The 17,411-nt window shown below is 58.6% G+C and overlaps 3 protein-coding genes across 7 annotated transcripts; all 3 read right to left on the reverse strand.

Moving 5' to 3' along the window:
• Positions 1–1,163: 1,163 nt before the first annotated feature.
• LOC129735253 (coiled-coil domain-containing protein 63-like) lies at positions 1,164–8,985 on the reverse strand. 5 transcript variants are annotated; one of them, XM_055700874.1, is made up of 12 exons: positions 8,836–8,985; positions 7,735–7,824; positions 7,152–7,315; positions 6,823–7,012; positions 5,572–5,691; positions 4,908–5,089; positions 4,174–4,355; positions 3,438–3,658; positions 2,908–2,982; positions 2,313–2,505; positions 1,740–1,937; positions 1,167–1,557 (listed from the first exon to the last, which is right to left on the reverse strand). In XM_055700874.1, the coding sequence occupies exons 2-12, from the start codon at positions 7,744–7,746 to the stop codon at positions 1,442–1,444; spliced, it is 1,653 nt and encodes a 550-aa protein (XP_055556849.1). In that variant the 5' UTR covers positions 7,747–7,824; positions 8,836–8,985; the 3' UTR covers positions 1,167–1,441. The 5 variants fall into 5 exon arrangements, with proteins under 5 accessions (XP_055556847.1, XP_055556849.1, XP_055556851.1 ...); XM_055700876.1 differs by lacking the exon at positions 8,836–8,985 and adding an exon at positions 8,661–8,677; XM_055700875.1 differs by lacking the exon at positions 8,836–8,985 and having other exon boundaries at positions 7,735–7,863.
• Positions 8,986–10,348: 1,363 nt separating this feature from the next.
• On the reverse strand, positions 10,349–11,261 carry LOC129735260 (coiled-coil domain-containing protein 63-like). Its single transcript, XM_055700915.1, has 2 exons — positions 10,689–11,261; positions 10,349–10,506 (listed from the first exon to the last, which is right to left on the reverse strand). Exons 1-2 carry the CDS (start codon positions 11,134–11,136, stop codon positions 10,391–10,393), a joined length of 564 nt encoding a protein of 187 aa, XP_055556890.1. The 5' UTR covers positions 11,137–11,261; the 3' UTR covers positions 10,349–10,390.
• On the reverse strand, positions 11,179–16,834 carry LOC129735368 (coiled-coil domain-containing protein 63-like). Its single transcript, XM_055702224.1, has 9 exons — positions 16,687–16,834; positions 16,104–16,267; positions 15,772–15,961; positions 14,520–14,639; positions 13,856–14,037; positions 13,122–13,303; positions 12,386–12,606; positions 11,857–11,931; positions 11,179–11,454 (listed from the first exon to the last, which is right to left on the reverse strand). The coding sequence occupies exons 1-9, from the start codon at positions 16,696–16,698 to the stop codon at positions 11,179–11,181; spliced, it is 1,422 nt and encodes a 473-aa protein (XP_055558199.1). The 5' UTR covers positions 16,699–16,834.
• Between the last annotated feature and the right edge of the window lie 577 nt (positions 16,835–17,411).

A 17,411-nucleotide genomic window follows, 5' to 3' on the forward strand; every position in this document is an offset into this window, starting at 1 on the left:
GGGGAATGTCCCTGGGGACAGAGACTCTTCAGGCAGCCCGGCAGAGGGGACAAACTGAGGATTCCTGCCTGCTTCTCTCCCTTCCGTGCAGGGAAGCACACGGGAGCCACGGGCTGAGTCACAAGAGCTGTGATAATCCCTTCCTCATAAGCTGGAGTGCGTGGCCAGCTCCTTCCCAGGGACTCGGCAAACCCAGAGATCCCTGGAGGGCAGAAGCACGAGACAGCGCTGGAGGCTGCAGCAGGGCTGTGTTTTGTAGACCTGGTGTTGCTTACTCAGCTCTGGGGTGAAGGGGAACAGAGGAGGTGCTGAAGGTGAGCGAAGGGCATCTGTGGCCCAGGTTGCAGGGTGCGGCCAGTTCAAGGCGATGAGCAAAATCCCCAGCCAGCACATTGCTCCTGAGGTTGCTCTTTGCCGTTATCCCGGAGACTCTGATGAGCTAACAAGCCAGCCATCCAGTTCCAGGCTAATTCACAGCCAGACGGACAGGCTCTGAGGATGCATTTACTTGGAAATGATTTTCATGGCAGAAAGCAGAATGTGGCACTAGGTAAGAAAAATCACAACCGAGGGCAGAGCGATGCTGGGAAGGCACTGAAGCCTGAGGCTCCCGGCGGGGCTGGGGGAAGCTCCCAGGGATTTTCATCCCATTCCTGCATGATCAACAGCTCCGTGGGATAATAACCCCCACCTCTCCAGGGATGAAGCTGTCACTGTCTCGGTGGCCCTGACTGTCTCATACTGCAGATCCCTCCTCTCTGGTTCGCTTCTCTTCACCCTCAGCAGAAATAGGGCCAAAGCTCCAGTTTCTAGTGTGTCTGCGCAGTGCGGCTGTGCCCGGCGGGAGCCCCCGCGCCCTCCCAGACCCCCCTGCCCCAGCCTCCCGGCCCCTGCACATCACCCTCGCGTGCCCTCTCCTCCCCTTGCCTCCTCGGTTCCCAGCGTGGCCCAGCTCCCAGACCCAAACAGGCTGTTTCACGCAGGGCTGCTGGCTAGCAGCCACCTGGTCCCACCAGCCCAGGACCAGCGCTGAGCTCAGCTTTCCTTCAGGCAGCAGAGAGCTGCCGGCTTCTCCCAGCTTAGCAGGCAAAGCCCCGCGAGCCCGCTCTGCATCCCCCCGTGGCCTCACCAAGCCCCTCGGGCAGGCATGGTGCAGGGCAGGGACTGTGGTCACCATGTCCCCGGTGCACCACTCCCGCGATGCCCAGCTGCGGGAAGCGCGTGGCGTTGAGCAACGGCAACGGCCCCCCCGCCGGAGAGCAGCTGTTCCCACCCCCGGCCATGGCTGCTGTCAGCAGTGGGCCAAGCCGTGCCGAAATATCAGCCGGCAAGCTTTTGAAGCCCGCAGAAGGTGTTGGGAGATGGAAGGATGTCCAGGGCGCAGAAGCAGAGGGGCAGCTGAGGAGCGGAACTGTTTATTTCATCCCTCCGTGCCGGGCTCTCACTCCTTGAGGCTCTTGCTCCCCTTCTTGGCGGCAGCGGCAGCGTGGCCCAGCTCCTTCTCGCAGCTCTGGAGGACCAGCTGGTGCAGCTGCCCATGGCCCAGCGGCACCTCCCCTGCCCAAGAAAAGGACACCCGTGTCTGCCGGCACAGGCCTTATAGATGTGGTGGGGTGGGACAGGCCGGTGGGGATTGGCTGGGGAGGAGAGGTGGCAGCGGGGGATTGGCCAGGCGGCCATGAGGGGGTTGTGGATTGGCTGTCTGCCTGGCCGTAGCCCCTCCCTCCCACCTCACTCACAGGCGGCGATGTCGGCGGGGGTGCTGTCCAGGGCGGGGGGCGGCGGGCAGAGCCGGGCCCGATCCATCACCCACGGGAGGCTGGTGGTGCCCAGGAGCGGGCTGGCGAAGGGCTGGGCCGGCTGCGAGCCCTCAGCCCGCGTGTAGCGCAGGACGCTCTCCATCAGCAGGAGCTCGTTGGTCTCCTTCTCCACGAGACCTGGGTGGGAGGGAATGCTGTCCCACAGGGCCCCTCCACCGGGCCCTGCCCAAACGCCGCCCCGGCGGTCTGCTGGGCACAGGACCCATGGATTCCCCCCAGGCAGTGCCGTCAGGCTCCCCAGGGGCGAGGGGTCAAGGCTGGGTCCCACACCCAGAGCCAACATGGGGGCCTGGGGGGTCCACCGGGGTGGTTCTACGTCCCGGTTGGCTCCTGAATTTCCTGGGGATTTGGCATCGCAAATTCCCATTAGGGACACCCGTGCATGACGGGGTGGGGGCAGGAAACCAGCTCAATCTAAACACGGGGCAAGCAGGGGGTGGACAGACAAGGTCTGGGCCATGTGGCAAGCGAAGGCGGGCAGCCCTGACCCACCTAAAATCCGCGTCAGATTCCCATCCGTGATCTGCCCATTTTCTCCAAGCTGCTCCGTTGTCTTCGTAGCATCGCCACCGATTACTTCCAAAAGGGCCTCCACGCCACATTTGATCTGGCCCAGGACTCTGCTGCTCTCTTTGCATCTCTCTTCGCACCAGTTGGCTTCCCTCGTGGTTTCCGCTAGTTTTTCCTATCCGCAAAGGTTTTGCCAGGTGTCACAACAGCCCCCTGCTCGCGCCCCCCCACCCCCAAGTCCTGGCCAAGTCCAGTCCGGACACTGGAGGCGGCCCAGGAGGGGCTGTGGGATGCTCCCATCCCTGCAGGGGAAAGGCTCTGTGAAGGGGATCCCAAGCTCCCCATGCCACAGCCCAGGCCCCAGGTGCCAGAGAACCAGGGCTGGCAGAAGCCCTGCAGTCACCCTCTCCTCATGCACTGGGAGACAGGGCTGCCAAAGCCAATGCAGGGCCCTTTTCTGCCCATGCCTCTCCAGCCGTTGCCCAGAGCGGTGTTGACGGGACCACACTCGCTAGGACACATGCCGGGACACACAGGCTTCTGCTGCCCTGGCAGAGGGAAATCCCGGCTGCCATACCTCCAGCTCCTGCAGGACATGGAAGTTGCCCGTCTCTGCGTCCTCCCGGTCCATCATAAGGGTCGTAATTTCGTCCTGTGTAAACACAAGCACATGGAGGGCATACTGGCTGAATGCTCACCAGATGTGCCCAAGAGAGGCTGGGGACCATCCCTCCACCCTGGGAGCAGGGACATCCCACTTGACCCCTCTGGGGACCACTGTCCCCAGGGCAGGAGGACAAGTCATGACCCCCCTTCTCACTCCAGCCAGCCCCACTCAAGGCCGAGGCAGCTCTTGGCCCTCCTGCATACTGCTGGGTACACGGTGGCAGCACTGAGACACTTTTAGCTCTGAGAACACAGCCTTCTGTCTGTGGGAGTTCTATTTTGGGCTACCGCTTTGCATTCCCCTAATCCCACCCGTGTGGCAGGCTGTGAGCTGGGCTCCGCTGTGAGCAGCGAGGCCGGACACATGGGAGAGGAAAAAAACCCACGCCAGCCCCAAAGCACCAGCTGAGAAAGGGCAGACATGAAGAGCTTGGAAGAGACCTGGACATCCTTGATCCTCTGCTTCATCTTCTCCATCTCGTTCTTCAGCTCAGTGATGTAGATGAAGGAGGCAAAGTTCTTCCCCTCCTTTTCGATCAAGTTATCCACCAGGCGGTCAAAGTTCCCGTCCTCTGCCAGCTCCAGCAGGCGCCTGTAAGCCACCTCCTGGCTCTCGAAGCTCTCCATTTGGCTCTGCTTGGCCCACTGGGCTGCCTTCAGGGCTGAGGGAGAGATGGAAAAAGAGGCCTGGCTGTGCGTGTCCCTGCAGGGCTCCCTTTGCAGAGCCTTTCCCTGCAGGTGCCCTGAGGTTTGGCGTGGGGCCTGGGGCCAGAGGGGCAGAGAGTGTCTTTATTTCACCCAAAACTAAGCAGGGAGCTCCCTGTCCTCATGGGAACGGGGCAAACACGGTGGGATCCTTCCCCAAGAGGACAAAAGGAGCCATAGGGGCAGCTCCCTGCCTCCCCACCCCTCCCTCTGCCCCAAGGGCACCCCAAGACACATGATGCTGGGTGCTTTCACTTGGTTATCACTCTTCATCCTTTCCACTTGTAGGCTGAAGGCTGGGTGAAGGAGCCTGCAGGCAGGGGACAGGTCCCGCCTTTGGGGTGCAGAGCTATGGGGAGAGGTCCCGCCTTTGGGGTGCAGAGCTATAAGCTTCTATACGCAACCCCCTTGGGCAACTCTGCCAACTCCTGGCTTGTGCTACCAGTTGCAGGTATTCTCTCTCATCTGGTACCTTTTCTCTTTTTGGCCACTTCCTCCAATTCCGAGCGATCTCTGCACTTGGTCAGCATGAAGTTTTTCAGTTTGTTCTCCTTTTCTAGGGCACGCTTCTGCTCCTGCAGCTCAACATTGCGCTGGACTGTGTCTTCTATGTGTCTTTTGTTCAAGGCTGCAATCCTTGCCAGAGCCCCCATCCTGAGCACAGAGAGCAGCAGGTTACACCACGGGAAGGTATAAGAATTTGTAGTCCTGCCCATTCCCATGCATCTCTGTGCCTGGCCGAGCAAAACCCCCGTGATGCTGTGCACGCTGGCCGGCTCCCATGCAGATGCAGCTGCGTTAGCCCGAGGCCAGCAGCAGCTAACACAGCTCTGGCTGGGGGTTTGTACTCGGACACAGCACCCAGCTGTGGCAGCCAAGCTCACTTTGCCTGGAGCTGGCTGGTCTCTGCTCCAGGTCTGCTGCACCCTCCCATGCAGGCTGAGATGGGACTCGGGGGGAAAGAGGCTGCTCCATAGGGCAGTTCACCACAGCCTGAGAAACATCTGGCATAGGCGGAGTAAACCCCCCTGGGGGTACCGGTCTCCCTGCACTGACCAAGCACCAAAGCCTTAGCACCCAGCTCTAGACAACAGCGGGTGCATCCTCTCTCTGAAGTTGCAGATGGCCTCTCTTTACATCGACACCCGTCGCTGGCATTGCCCACCAGCGCCAAGTTTGCCACAGAGGGTTCACAAGGCCACGTACCGCTGCTTGTAGCCTTGTGTGCACTGCTCAGCGGCACTGTTCATCCTTCTCCTCTGCTGAGCCAGCTTCTTATGGAGCTTCAAGGAGAGCTTGCCCAAAAGAGCTTTCTGGATTTGCAGCTTTTCAATCTCTTCTCGGAGCTCTTTGTTTCTGGACAGGATGGTATGGAAATGGACGGTGACCTGGGGAGAGGCAAGCAAAAGGTTTGAAGCTGGTGCGGGACTTGGGGGCGTCAGGTTTCTGCTGAAAGACCTTGACCACGGCTGGGACAAATCTCTTCTCTGAAGTTGCTCCTGTACTATCCCCCTCCCCAAGACAGGGGAGGTAACAGCAGGCTAGGCTGATCATGGCACAGACCAGGAGCTGGTGGTGTCCAAGGCAAGGTGGCTGCAGGCAGCTCAGGTTTATCACTAAACAGGTGCAGACCTTCAGGCTTCTTGGCATGGCCCAAGTGCTGCATTTGGCTCACCAAGCTTGAAGGAGCCTTTGAGATACTCTGGGAGCAAGCAGGCCAGAGGAACGAGCCAGCTCCTCCTTTATGCAGTTTGTCTCAACCAAATGCATCTGCAGCATTACACTTGGTCCTGGCCAAAAAGGGGGTTGCACACAGGCCCCAGTGTGGCCCCACACATGGTCTCCGGAGGTCTGCAAAATGTTTGCTTACGTTGTTTAGATGCAGCTCCAGTGTCTCAATCTGCTTTTGCAGCTGGTTGCTACTGTTTGCTTGCTTCGCCTTCACTGCCGCCCGGTTTTGCCTCGCCATCTTTTTTTCCAGCTCTAGTATCTGCACGTACAGGTTAGAAAAAAGAAAGAGAGGGGAAAAAAAAGTCAGTATAATCTCCACCCCTACGTTCTGGACTCTTGGCAGGACACTTAGCCAAAGAAAATACCCTGTTGACCTGAACTACAGCAACCATGTCATTAAGGAGCTCACAGTTACAGCGGCAGCTTTAATCCCAAGGGATCCCACCCTGCACACTCAAGAAACATACGCTGTAACCAGGAATGGGTTTATTTTTGTGTGGCAAAGGAAACGCAGCTGCCTCTGGAGGGAAATTCAGCAGGTGCTGAAGGCGGCACAGCAGCACTCTGTGCCGAGCAGAAGAGGCAAGGAGGGTGGCTTTTTGGTAGGGGTAGAGTGCTGGCCAGACAGGGGTCTGCGCAGCACTCCCTGGGAATGAGTGGAGGAAAACTTTTGTCAGAAGTGGGCAGCTGCCAGAGGAAATAAATCCATGAGAAGAGCGAAGTAGTTGGAGAACAACGAAGCCGGGGGCAGGTGGGAGAGGTATGACTCAGCCAAGAGATCCCTGATTGAAAGCTAACCCTGTTGCGGAAAACTCTACAGCACATCTAGCACCTGCAAACCACCTGAGCATGTTCCCTGGCTTCCGTCATGGGTGGCTTGTCCAGAGCAGAAAGCTGCAGGGACCTGTCACTTCTGTAGCCCTGGGTTGCCCTGGGCATGCCACCCCACCACTGACCAAACCCAACCAGACTGTCCTCAGGAGAAGTGATGGGACATCCCTTAGATGTTGCTGCTCCTCTATTTCCCATGTCTCAGGCAGCACAACTGACTGTTCCAGTTTTGTCTTTTTTTTTTTTACATGAGGAAAAAAAAACCCCTCAAGGGACAAGCAGAGGGATGTTGTGTGACCCCAGGCAGGCGCGTGCCGTCAAAGAGCAGCTGCAGAGACCCGTGGGACAAGAAGGTGGTTGAGAGTCAGACCTTACGTTTCCAGCCAGTGCTGACTTGAATGGGAGCCTGGCTCTGCCCGCTTGGCATTGTCTTGTGGTTTTTGCCAGGAGGCAGCATTATATTCCAAAGCCTGAACCAAGTGCGTTTTACATAGGGTTGACTCTGTGACTCTGCACTGCTCTACCGTGCTCAGCCAGGGAACGCTCCAGATGCTCTTACCTCCTTGTCCAGCTCCGCTAACAGGGCTTTTCTGTCTTTAATCAGGGAATCACACTGATATTTGGTCTGCAAAAGGCCTTGGAGCCCCGTACAATTCCTCTCATCCCGCATCCTATTTCTTGGGGATGGGATCTGGCTCGGCGTTAATAACACCTCTTTGCGTTCTTGAGTCAGCGACGCTATTTCTTTTCTGTAAAAACACAACGACAAATGACCTTTAGCACATCCCACCTGCAATACCGGAGCAAGTCCTCACCCCTCCTCACTTCAGCACCGGGGTCCCCAGATCTCGGCATGGAGGAACTTTCCAAACACAAAGCTGCACTCACTCCTGAGCCTGCATTTGCTGCCTCACGTTGGCACTGTAAGATTTCCTCTTCTCCGCTGCTCTCTGAAACTCTCTCTGCAGTCTCCTGAACTCGGCTTCAGACACCTTTTTTTTCTCCATCGCGGGCACGTCCAAAACCTTCTGCTCCAGAGAGGGCTCTCCCCACTGCCACAGGGAGGGAGAGCTTGGTCACTTGAGCAAACACGACCAGCAGCGGTAGACAGCAGAGCTGGACACTGGGGAGCGGGTGGATGGCACCACCACCTCCAGCCGTTTGTCACCACCTTCAGCTCTTCGCTGCCACCCAGTATTCATGACGTCACAATATGCCTGACCACCCAAAACACTGAGTCATCCAAACCAACTCCATGAGAGCTGCCGAGCCGCCTCACAGCTTCGTGCCCAGCACAGGAGGGCTGCAGAATTAGTCCCCCCACCACCCAACACTGCTGGCCAAAGCAAGCCTGGCTCCCCACCGCCTGCCCGGCTGACCGCACCGCCACGTTTATTTCTGCAGGGGAGGTCCCCGTGGCAGACCTGCACCTGCAGAGAAGTTCACCTTGGGTTTGTGCTTCACTTTATACCTTGGAGTCCATCGTTTCTTCCAGCTAACTCTGCTGGTTGCTCTGCAGACGCCTCGGGAAGGGGATGATGGAGCCTCTGCGGGGACAGACCTGCTTCCCAAGGGGAGAAATGAAACGCTGGTTAAGGGGGTGTTTGTGTCCCCCTGCCCGTCCCTCAGCACCCGCTCGTGTGTTTGGCACATGAGGAAACCATCACAGACGGCTGCGCGATGAATAAAAGGAGAGCATCCGTAGTGATGTCATCGCAAAACACACTCCTCCTGTTGAGTTTATAAGTAGGGGAAGAACAGATGGTTTGAGCTGTTCCACCCTGTCCAGTACCTGGGTTTCCACAGAAATCCCGGCGAGGCCAAGGCCCCCCATGCCGGCGGGCAGAGCCCCCGGGGAGCGTAAGTGGGGGATATCGCCTGGATTCAGCCCCTGTCCCGCCGCAGGCAGGGAAGGCGCTGGGGCTGACCACGCAGCCCTCACCCCCACCGCTGGTCCCCCCCAGCCCTGCTGCAGCCCCCCGGGCTCCCCTCTTGCCCCCAGCGCTGCTCACCCCACCGCAGGGTGCTGCGGTTCCTCTCCAGCCAGGGGATGGGACCACGGTGGCAGTCAGATATTCCCAAAGAGCAGCCCCCTGCCTCCCACGGGAAGTGCAGGAGAGAGGAGAGCCTGGCAGGGAGCCAGCCCTGCTCCCTGCCCCAGGCTCTGTGGAACAGGCACTGGCCCCGTTGCCAGGTCCCACCGCAGCATGGATGGGGTCTCCATTGTGACTGTCACCAAGGGGGCGGCCGGGGCACCCCCACCCACCCCATGGGCAGCTCTGGGAGCCCATGCGAAACAGACCCAAGTGGTTTCCGTGTCCCACAGCCAGCCCTGAAGCATGTGCTCCAGCATCTCCCTGGCTGCATGTCCACAGCAAGCAGAAACCCACATTTTACCCGTTCTTGCTTCCCTTTGGGGTGTTTGAATCAGCCCATAATTTGGGACTTGGAAGCCTTTTGCTCCAACTGGAAAGCAGCACCCAGGGCTTCACCATCCCCAGCAGCACTTTGGGGCCACAGAGCTGCTTTCTCTTCCTTGCCGGCCCCACAGCCGGCTCCCTGGCCTTCCTACCTGTCTTCCTTGTGGAGAGGCTGCAATCACCACATCACTGCCATTGCCCTCAGCATCCAGACACCCTCAAGATGCCTGCCGTCGGGACAGCACCAATGGTTGGCACTGCCGGCCTGGGGAATGTCCCTGGGGACAGAGACTCTTTGGCAGCCCGGTAGAGGGGACAAACTGAGGATTCCTGCCTGCTTCTCTCCCTTCTGTGCAGGGAAGCACACGGGAGCCACGGGCTGAGTCACAAGAGCTGTGATAATCCCTTCCTCATAAGCTGGAGTGCGTGGCCAGCTCCTTCCCAGGGACTCGGCAAACCCAGAGATCCCTGGAGGGCAGAAGCACGAGACAGCGCTGGAGGCTGCAGCAGGGCTGTGTTTTGTAGACCTGGTGTTGCTTACTCAGCTCTGGGGTGAAGGGGAACAGAGGAGGTGCTGAAGGTGAGCGAAGGGCATCTGTGGCCCAGGTTGCAGGGTGCGGCCAGTTCAAGGCGATGAGCAAAATCCCCAGCCAGCACATTGCTCCTGAGGTTGCTCTTTGCCGTTATCCCGGAGACTCTGATGAGCTAACAAGCCAGCCATCCAGTTCCAGGCTAATTCACAGCCAGACGGACAGGCTCTGAGGATGCATTTACTTGGAAATGATTTTCATGGCAGAAAGCAGAATGTGGCACTAGGTAAGAAAAATCACAACCGAGGGCAGAGCGATGCTGGGAAGGCACTGAAGCCTGAGGCTCCCGGCGGGGCTGGGGGAAGCTCCCAGGGATTTTCATCCCATTCCTGCATGATCAACAGCTCCGTGGGATAATAACCCCCACCTCTCCAGGGATGAAGCTGTCACTGTCTCGGTGGCCCTGGCTGTCTCATACTGCAGATCCCTCCTCTCTGGTTCGCTTCTCTTCACCCTCAGCAGAAATAGGGCCAAAGCTCCAGTTTCTAGTGTGTCTGCGCAGTGCGGCTGTGCCCGGCGGGAGCCCCCGCGCCCTCCCAGACCCCCCTGCCCCAGCCTCCCGGCCCCTGCACATCACCCTCGCGTGCCCTCTCCTCCCCTTGCCTCCTCGGTTCCCAGCGTGGCCCAGCTCCCAGACCCAAACAGGCTGTTTCACGCAGGGCTGCTGGCTAGCAGCCACCTGGTCCCACCAGCCCAGGACCAGCGCTGAGCTCAGCTTTCCTTCAGGCAGCAGAGAGCTGCCGGCTTCTCCCAGCTTAGCAGGCAAAGCCCCGCGAGCCCGCTCTGCATCCCCCCGTGGCCTCACCAAGCCCCTGGGGCAGGCATGGTGCAGGACCGGGACTGTGGTCACCATGTCCCCGGTGCACCACTCCCGCGATGCCCAGCTGCGGGAAGCGCGTGGCGTTGAGCAACGGCAACAGCCCCCCCGCCAGAGAGCAGCTGTTCCCACCCCCGGCCATGGCTGCTGTCAGCAGTGGGCCAAGCCGTGCCGAAATATCAGCCGGCAAGCTTTTGAAGCCCGCAGAAGGTGTTGGGAGATGGAAGGATGTCCAGGGCGCAGAAGCAGAGGGGCAGCTGAGGAGCGGAACTGTTTATTTCATCCCTCCGTGCCGGGCTCTCACTCCTTGAGGCTCTTGCTCCCCTTCTTGGCGGCAGCGGCAGCGTGGCCCAGCTCCTTCTCGCAGCTCTGGAGGACCAGCTGGTGCAGCTGCCCGTGGCCCAGCGGCACCTCCCCTGCCCAAGAAAAGGACACCCGTGTCTGCCGGCACAGGCCTTATAGATGTGGTGGGGTGGGACAGGCCGGTGGGGATTGGCTGGGGAGGAGAGGTGGCAGCGGGGGATTGGCCAGGCGGCCATGAGGGGGTTGTGGATTGGCTGTCTGCCTGGCCGTAGCCCCTCCCTCCCACCTCACTCACAGGCGGCGATGTCGGCGGGGGTGCTGTCCAGGGCGGGGGGCGGCGGGCAGAGCCGGGCCCGATCCATCACCCACGGGAGGCTGGTGGTGCCCAGGAGCGGGCTGGCGAAGGGCTGGGCCGGCTGCGAGCCCTCAGCCCGCGTGTAGCGCAGGACGCTCTCCATCAGCAGGAGCTCGTTGGTCTCCTTCTCCACGAGACCTGGGTGGGAGGGAATGCTGTCCCACAGGGCCCCTCCACCGGGCCCTGCCCAAACGCCGCCCCGGCGGTCTGCTGGGCACAGGACCCATGGATTCCCCCCAGGCAGTGCCGTCAGGCTCCCCAGGGGCGAGGGGTCAAGGCTGGGTCCCACACCCAGAGCCAACATGGGGGCCTGGGGGGTCCACCGGGGTGGTTCTACGTCCCGGTTGGCTCCTGAATTTCCTGGGGATTTGGCATCGCAAATTCCCATTAGGGACACCCGTGCATGACGGGGTGGGGGCAGGAAACCAGCTCAATCTAAACACGGGGCAAGCAGGGGGTGGACAGACAAGGTCTGGGCCATGTGGCAAGCGAAGGCGGGCAGCCCTGACCCACCTAAAATCCTTGTCAGATTCCCATCCGTGATCTGCCCATTTTCTCCAAGCTGCTCCGTTGTCTTCGTAGCATCGCCACTGATTACTTCCAAAAGGGCCTCCACGCCACATTTGATCTGGCCCAGGACTCTGCTGCTCTCTTTGCATCTCTCTTCGCACCAGTTGGCTTCCCTCGTGGTTTCCGCTAGTTTTTCCTATCCGCAAAGGTTTTGCCAGGTGTCACAACAGCCCCCTGCTCGCGCCCCCCCACCCCCAAGTCCTGGCCAAGTCCAGTCCGGACACTGGAGGCGGCCCAGGAGGGGCTGTGGGATGCTCCCATCCCTGCAGGGGAAAGGCTCTGTGAAGGGGATCCCAAGCTCCCCATGCCACAGCCCAGGCCCCAGGTGCCAGAGAACCAGGGCTGGCAGAAGCCCTGCAGTCACCCTCTCCTCATGCACTGGGAGACAGGGCTGCCAAAGCCAATGCAGGGCCCTTTTCTGCCCATGCCTCTCCAGCCATTGCCCAGAGCGGTGTTGACGGGACCACACTCGCTAGGACACATGCCGGGACACACAGGCTTCTGCTGCCCTGGCAGAGGGAAATCCCGGCTGCCATACCTCCAGCTCCTGCAGGACATGGAAGTTGCCCGTCTCTGCATCCTCCCGGTCCATCATAAGGGTCGTAATTTCGTCCTGTGTAAACACAAGCACATGGAGGGCATACTGGCTGAATGCTCACCAGATGTGCCCAAGAGAGGCTGGGGACCATCCCTCCACCCTGGGAGCAGGGACATCCCACTTGACCCCTCTGGGGACCACTGTCCCCAGGGCAGGAGGACAAGTCATGACCCCCCTTCTCACTCCAGCCAGCCCCACTCAAGGCCGAGGCAGCTCTTGGCCCTCCTGCATACTGCTGGGTACACGGTGGCAGCACTGAGACACTTTTAGCTCTGAGAACACAGCCTTCTGTCTGTGGGAGTTCTATTTTGGGCTACCGCTTTGCATTCCCCTAATCCCACCCGTGTGGCAGGCTGTGAGCTGGGCTCCGCTGTGAGCAGCGAGGCCGGACACATGGGAGAGGAAAAAACCCACGCCAGCCCCAAAGCACCAGCTGAGAAAGGGCAGACATGAAGAGCTTGGAAGAGACCTGGACATCCTTGATCCTCTGCTTCATCTTCTCCATCTCGTTCTTCAGCTCAGTGATGTAGATGAAGGAGGCAAAGTTCTTCCCCTCCTTTTCGATGAAGTTATCCACCAGGCGGTCAAAGTTCCCGTCCTCTGCCAGCTCCAGCAGGCGCCTGTAAGCCACCTCCTGGCTCTCGAAGCTCTCCATTTGGCTCTGCTTGGCCCACTGGGCTGCCTTCAGGGCTGAGGGAGATATGGAAAAAGAGGCCTGGCTGTGCGTGTCCCTGCAGGGCTCCCTTTGCAGAGCCTTTCCCTGCAGGTGCCCTGAGGTTTGGCGTGGGGCCTGGGGCCAGAGGGGCAGAGAGTGTCTTTATTTCACCCAAAACTAAGCAGGGAGCTCCCTGTCCTCATGGGAACGGGGCAAACACGGTGGGATCCTTCCCCAAGAGGACAAAAGGAGCCATAGGGGCAGCTCCCTGCCTCCCCACCCCTCCCTCTGCCCCAAGGGCACCCCAAGACACATGATGCTGGGTGCTTTCACTTGGTTATCACTCTTCATCCTTTCCACTTGTAGGCTGAAGGCTGGGTGAAGGAGCCTGCAGGCAGGGGACAGGTCTCGCCTTTGGGGTGCAGAGCTATGGGGAGAGGTCCCGCCTTTGGGGTGCAGAGCTATAAGCTTCTATACGCAACCCCCTTGGGCAACTCTGCCAACTCCTGGCTTGTGCTACCAGTTGCAGGTATTCTCTCTCATCTGGTACCTTTTCTCTTTTTGGCCACTTCCTCCAATTCCGAGCGATCTCTGCACTTGGTCAGCATGAAGTTTTTCAGTTTGTTCTCCTTTTCTAGGGCACGCTTCTGCTCCTGCAGCTCAACATTGCGCTGGACTGTGTCTTCTATGTGTCTTTTGTTCAAGGCTGCAATCCTTGCCAGAGCCCCCATCCTGAGCACAGAGAGCAGCAGGTTACACCACGGGAAGGTATAAGGATTTGTAGTCCTGCCCATTCCCATGCATCTCTGTGCCTGGCCGAGCAAAACCCCCGTGATGCTGTGCACGCTGGCCGGCTCCCATGCAGATGCAGCTGCGTTAGCCCGAGGCCAGCAGCAGCTAACACAGCTCTGGCTGGGGGTTTGTACTCGGACACAGCACCCAGCTGTGGCAGCCAAGCTCACTTTGCCTGGAGCTGGCTGGTCTCTGCTCCAGGTCTGCTGCACCCTCCCATGCAGGCTGAGATGGGACTCGGGGGGAAAGAGGCTGCTCCATAGGGCAGTTCACCACAGCCTGAGAAACATCTGGCATAGGCGGAGTAAACCCCCCTGGGGGTACCGGTCTCCCTGCACTGACCAAGCACCAAAGCCTTAGCACCCAGCTCTAGACAACAGCGGGTGCATCCTCTCTCTGAAGTTGCAGATGGCCTCTCTTTACATCGACACCCGTCGCTGGCATTGCCCACCAGCGCCAAGTTTGCCACAGAGGGTTCACAAGGCCACGTACCGCTGCTTGTAGCCTTGTGTGCACTGCTCAGCGGCAGTGTTCATCCTTCTCCTCTGCTGAGCCAGCTTCTTATGGAGCTTCAAGGAGAGCTTGCCCAAAAGAGCTTTCTGGATTTGCAGCTTTTCAATCTCTTCTCGGAGCTCTTTGTTTCTGGACAGGATGGTATGGAAATGGACGGTGACCTGGGGAGAGGCAAGCAAAAGGTTTGAAGCTGGTGCGGGACTTGGGGGCGTCAGGTTTCTGCTGAAAGACCTTGACCACAGCTGGGACAAATCTCTTCTCTGAAGTTGCTCCTGTACTATCCCCCTCCCCAAGACAGGGGAGGTAACAGCAGGCTAGGCTGATCATGGCACAGACCAGGAGCTGGTGGTGTCCAAGGCAAGGTGGCTGCAGGCAGCTCAGGTTTATCACTAAACAGGTGCAGACCTTCAGGCTTCTTGGCATGGCCCAAGTGCTGCATTTGGCTCACCAAGCTTGAAGGAGCCTTTGAGATACTCTGGGAGCAAGCAGGCCAGAGGAACGAGCCAGCTCCTCCTTTATGCAGTTTGTCTCAACCAAATGCATCTGCAGCATTACACTTGGTCCTGGCCAAAAAGGGGGTTGCACACAGGCCCCAGTGTGGCCCCACACATGGTCTCCGGAGGTCTGCAAAATGTTTGCTTACGTTGTTTAGATGCAGCTCCAGTGTCTCAATCTGCTTTTGCAGCTGGTTGCTACTGTTTGCTTGCTTCGCCTTCACTGCCGCCCGGTTTTGCCTCACCATCTTTTTTTCCAGCTCTAGTATCTGCACGTACAGGTTAGAAAAAAGAAAGAGAGGGGAAAAAAAAGTCAGTATAATCTCCACCCCTACGTTCTGGACTCTTGGCAGGACACTTAGCCAAAGAAAATACCCTGTTGACCTGAACTACAGCAACCATGTCATTAAGGAGCTCACAGTTACAGCGGCAGCTTTAATCCCAAGGGATCCCACCCTGCACACTCAAGAAACATACGCTGTAACTAGGAATGGGTTTATTTTCGTGTGGCAAAGGAAACGCAGCTGCCTCTGGAGGGAAATTCAGCAGGTGCTGAAGGCGGCACAGCAGCACTCTGTGCCGAGCAGAAGAGGCAAGGAGGGTGGCTTTTTGGTAGGGGTAGAGTGCTGGCCAGACAGGGGTCTGCGCAGCACTCCCTGGGAATGAGTGGAGGAAAACTTTTGTCAGAAGTGGGCAGCTGCCAGAGGAAATAAATCCATGAGAAGAGCGAAGTAGTTGGAGAACAACGAAGCCGGGGGCAGGTGGGAGAGGTATGACTCAGCCAAGAGATCCCTGATTGAAAGCTAACCCTGTTGCGGAAAACTCTACAGCACATCTAGCACCTGCAAACCACCTGAGCATGTTCCCTGGCTTCCGTCATGGGTGGCTTGTCCAGAGCAGAAAGCTGCAGGGACCTGTCACTTCTGTAGCCCTGGGTTGCCCTGGGCATGCCACCCCACCACTGACCAAACCCAACCAGACTGTCCTCAGGAGAAGTGATGGGACATCCCTTAGATGTTGCTGCTCCTCTATTTCCCATGTCTCAGGCAGCACAACTGACTGTTCCAGTTTTGTCTTTTTTTTTTTTTACATGAGGAAAAAAAAAACCCTCAAGGGACAAGCAGAGGGATGTTGTGTGACCCCAGGCAGGCGCGTGCCGTCAAAGAGCAGCTGCAGAGACCCGTGGGACAAGAAGGTGGTTGAGAGTCAGACCTGACGTTTCCAGCCAGTGCTGACTTGAATGGGAGCCTGGCTCTGCCCGCTTGGCATTGTCTTGTGGTTTTTGCCAGGAGGCAGCATTATATTCCAAAGCCTGAACCAAGTGCGTTTTACATAGGGTTGACTCTGTGACTCTGCACTGCTCTACCGTGCTCAGCCAGGGAACGCTCCAGATGCTCTTACCTCCTTGTCCAGCTCCGCTAACAGGGCTTTTCTGTCTTTAATCAGGGAATCACACTGATATTTGGTCTGCAAAAGGCCTTGGAGCCCCGTACAATTCCTCTCATCCCGCATCCTATTTCTTGGGGATGGGATCTGGCTCGGCGTTAATAACACCACTTTGCGTTCTTGAGTCAGCGACGCTATTTCTTTTCTGTAAAAACACAACGACAACAAATGACCTTTAGCACATCCCACCTGCAATACCGGAGCAAGTCCTCACCCCTCCTCACTTCAGCACCGGGGTCCCCAGATCTCGGCATGGAGGAACTTTCCAAACACAAAGCTGCACTCACTCCTGAGCCTGCATTTGCTGCCTCACGTTGGCACCGTAAGATTTCCTCTTCTCCGCTGCTCTCTGAAACTCTCTCTGCAGTCTCCTGAACTCGGCTTCAGACACCTTTTTTTTCTCCATCGCGGGCACGTCCAAAACCTTCTGCTCCAGAGAGGGCTCTCCCCACTGCCACAGGGAGGGAGAGCTTGGTCACTTGAGCAAACACGACCAGCAGCGGTAGACAGCAGAGCTGGACACTGGGGAGCGGGTGGATGGCACCACCACCTCCAGCCGTTTGTCACCACCTTCAGCTCTTCGCTGCCACCCAGTATTCATGACGTCACAATATGCCTGACCACCCAAAACACTGAGTCATCCAAACCAACTCCATGAGAGCTGCCGAGCCGCCTCACAGCTTCGTGCCCAGCACAGGAGGGCTGCAGAATTAGTCCCCCCACCACCCAACACTGCCGGCCAAAGCAAGCCTGGCTCCCCACCGCCTGCCCGGCTGACCGCACCGCCACGTTTATTTCTGCAGGGGAGGTCCCCGTGGCAGACCTGCACCTGCAGAGAAGTTCACCTTGGGTTTGTGCTTCACTTTATACCTTGGAGTCCATCGTTTCTTCCAGCTAACTCTGCTGGTTGCTCTGCAGACGCCTCGGGAAGGGGATGATGGAGCCTCTGCGGGGACAGACCTGCTTCCCAAGGGGAGAAATGAAACGCTGGTTAAGGGGGTGTTTGTGTCCCCCTGCCCGTCCCTCAGCACCCGCTCGTGTGTTTGGCACATGAGGAAACCATCACAGATGGCTGCGCGATGAATAAAAGGAGAGCATCCGTAGTGATGTCATCGCAAAACACACTCCTCCTGTTGAGTTTATAAGTAGGGGAAGAACAGATGGTTTGAGCTGTTCCACCCTGTCCAGTACCTGGGTTTCCACAGAAATCCCGGCGAGGCCAAGGCCCCCCATGCCGGCGGGCAGAGCCCCCGGGGAGCGTAAGTGGGGGATATCGCCTGGATTCAGCCCCTGTCCCGCCGCAGGCAGGGAAGGCGCTGGGGCTGACCACGCAGCCCTCACCCCCACCGCTGGTCCCCCCCAGCCCTGCTGCAGCCCCCCGGGCTCCCCTCTTGCCCCCAGCGCTGCTCACCCCACCGCAGGGTGCTGCGGTTCCTCTCCAGCCAGGGGATGGGACCACGGTGGCAGTCAGATATTCCCAAAGAGCAGCCCCCTGCCTCCCACGGGAAGTGCAGGAGAGAGGAGAGCCTGGCAGGGAGCCAGCCCTCCCTGCTCCCTGCCCCAGGCTCTGTGGAACAGGCACTGACCCCGTTGCC

The sequence above is a fragment of the Falco cherrug genome, chromosome 1, assembly GCF_023634085.1.
Source record: "Falco cherrug isolate bFalChe1 chromosome 1, bFalChe1.pri, whole genome shotgun sequence".
Taxonomy (NCBI): Eukaryota; Metazoa; Chordata; class Aves; order Falconiformes; family Falconidae; genus Falco; species Falco cherrug.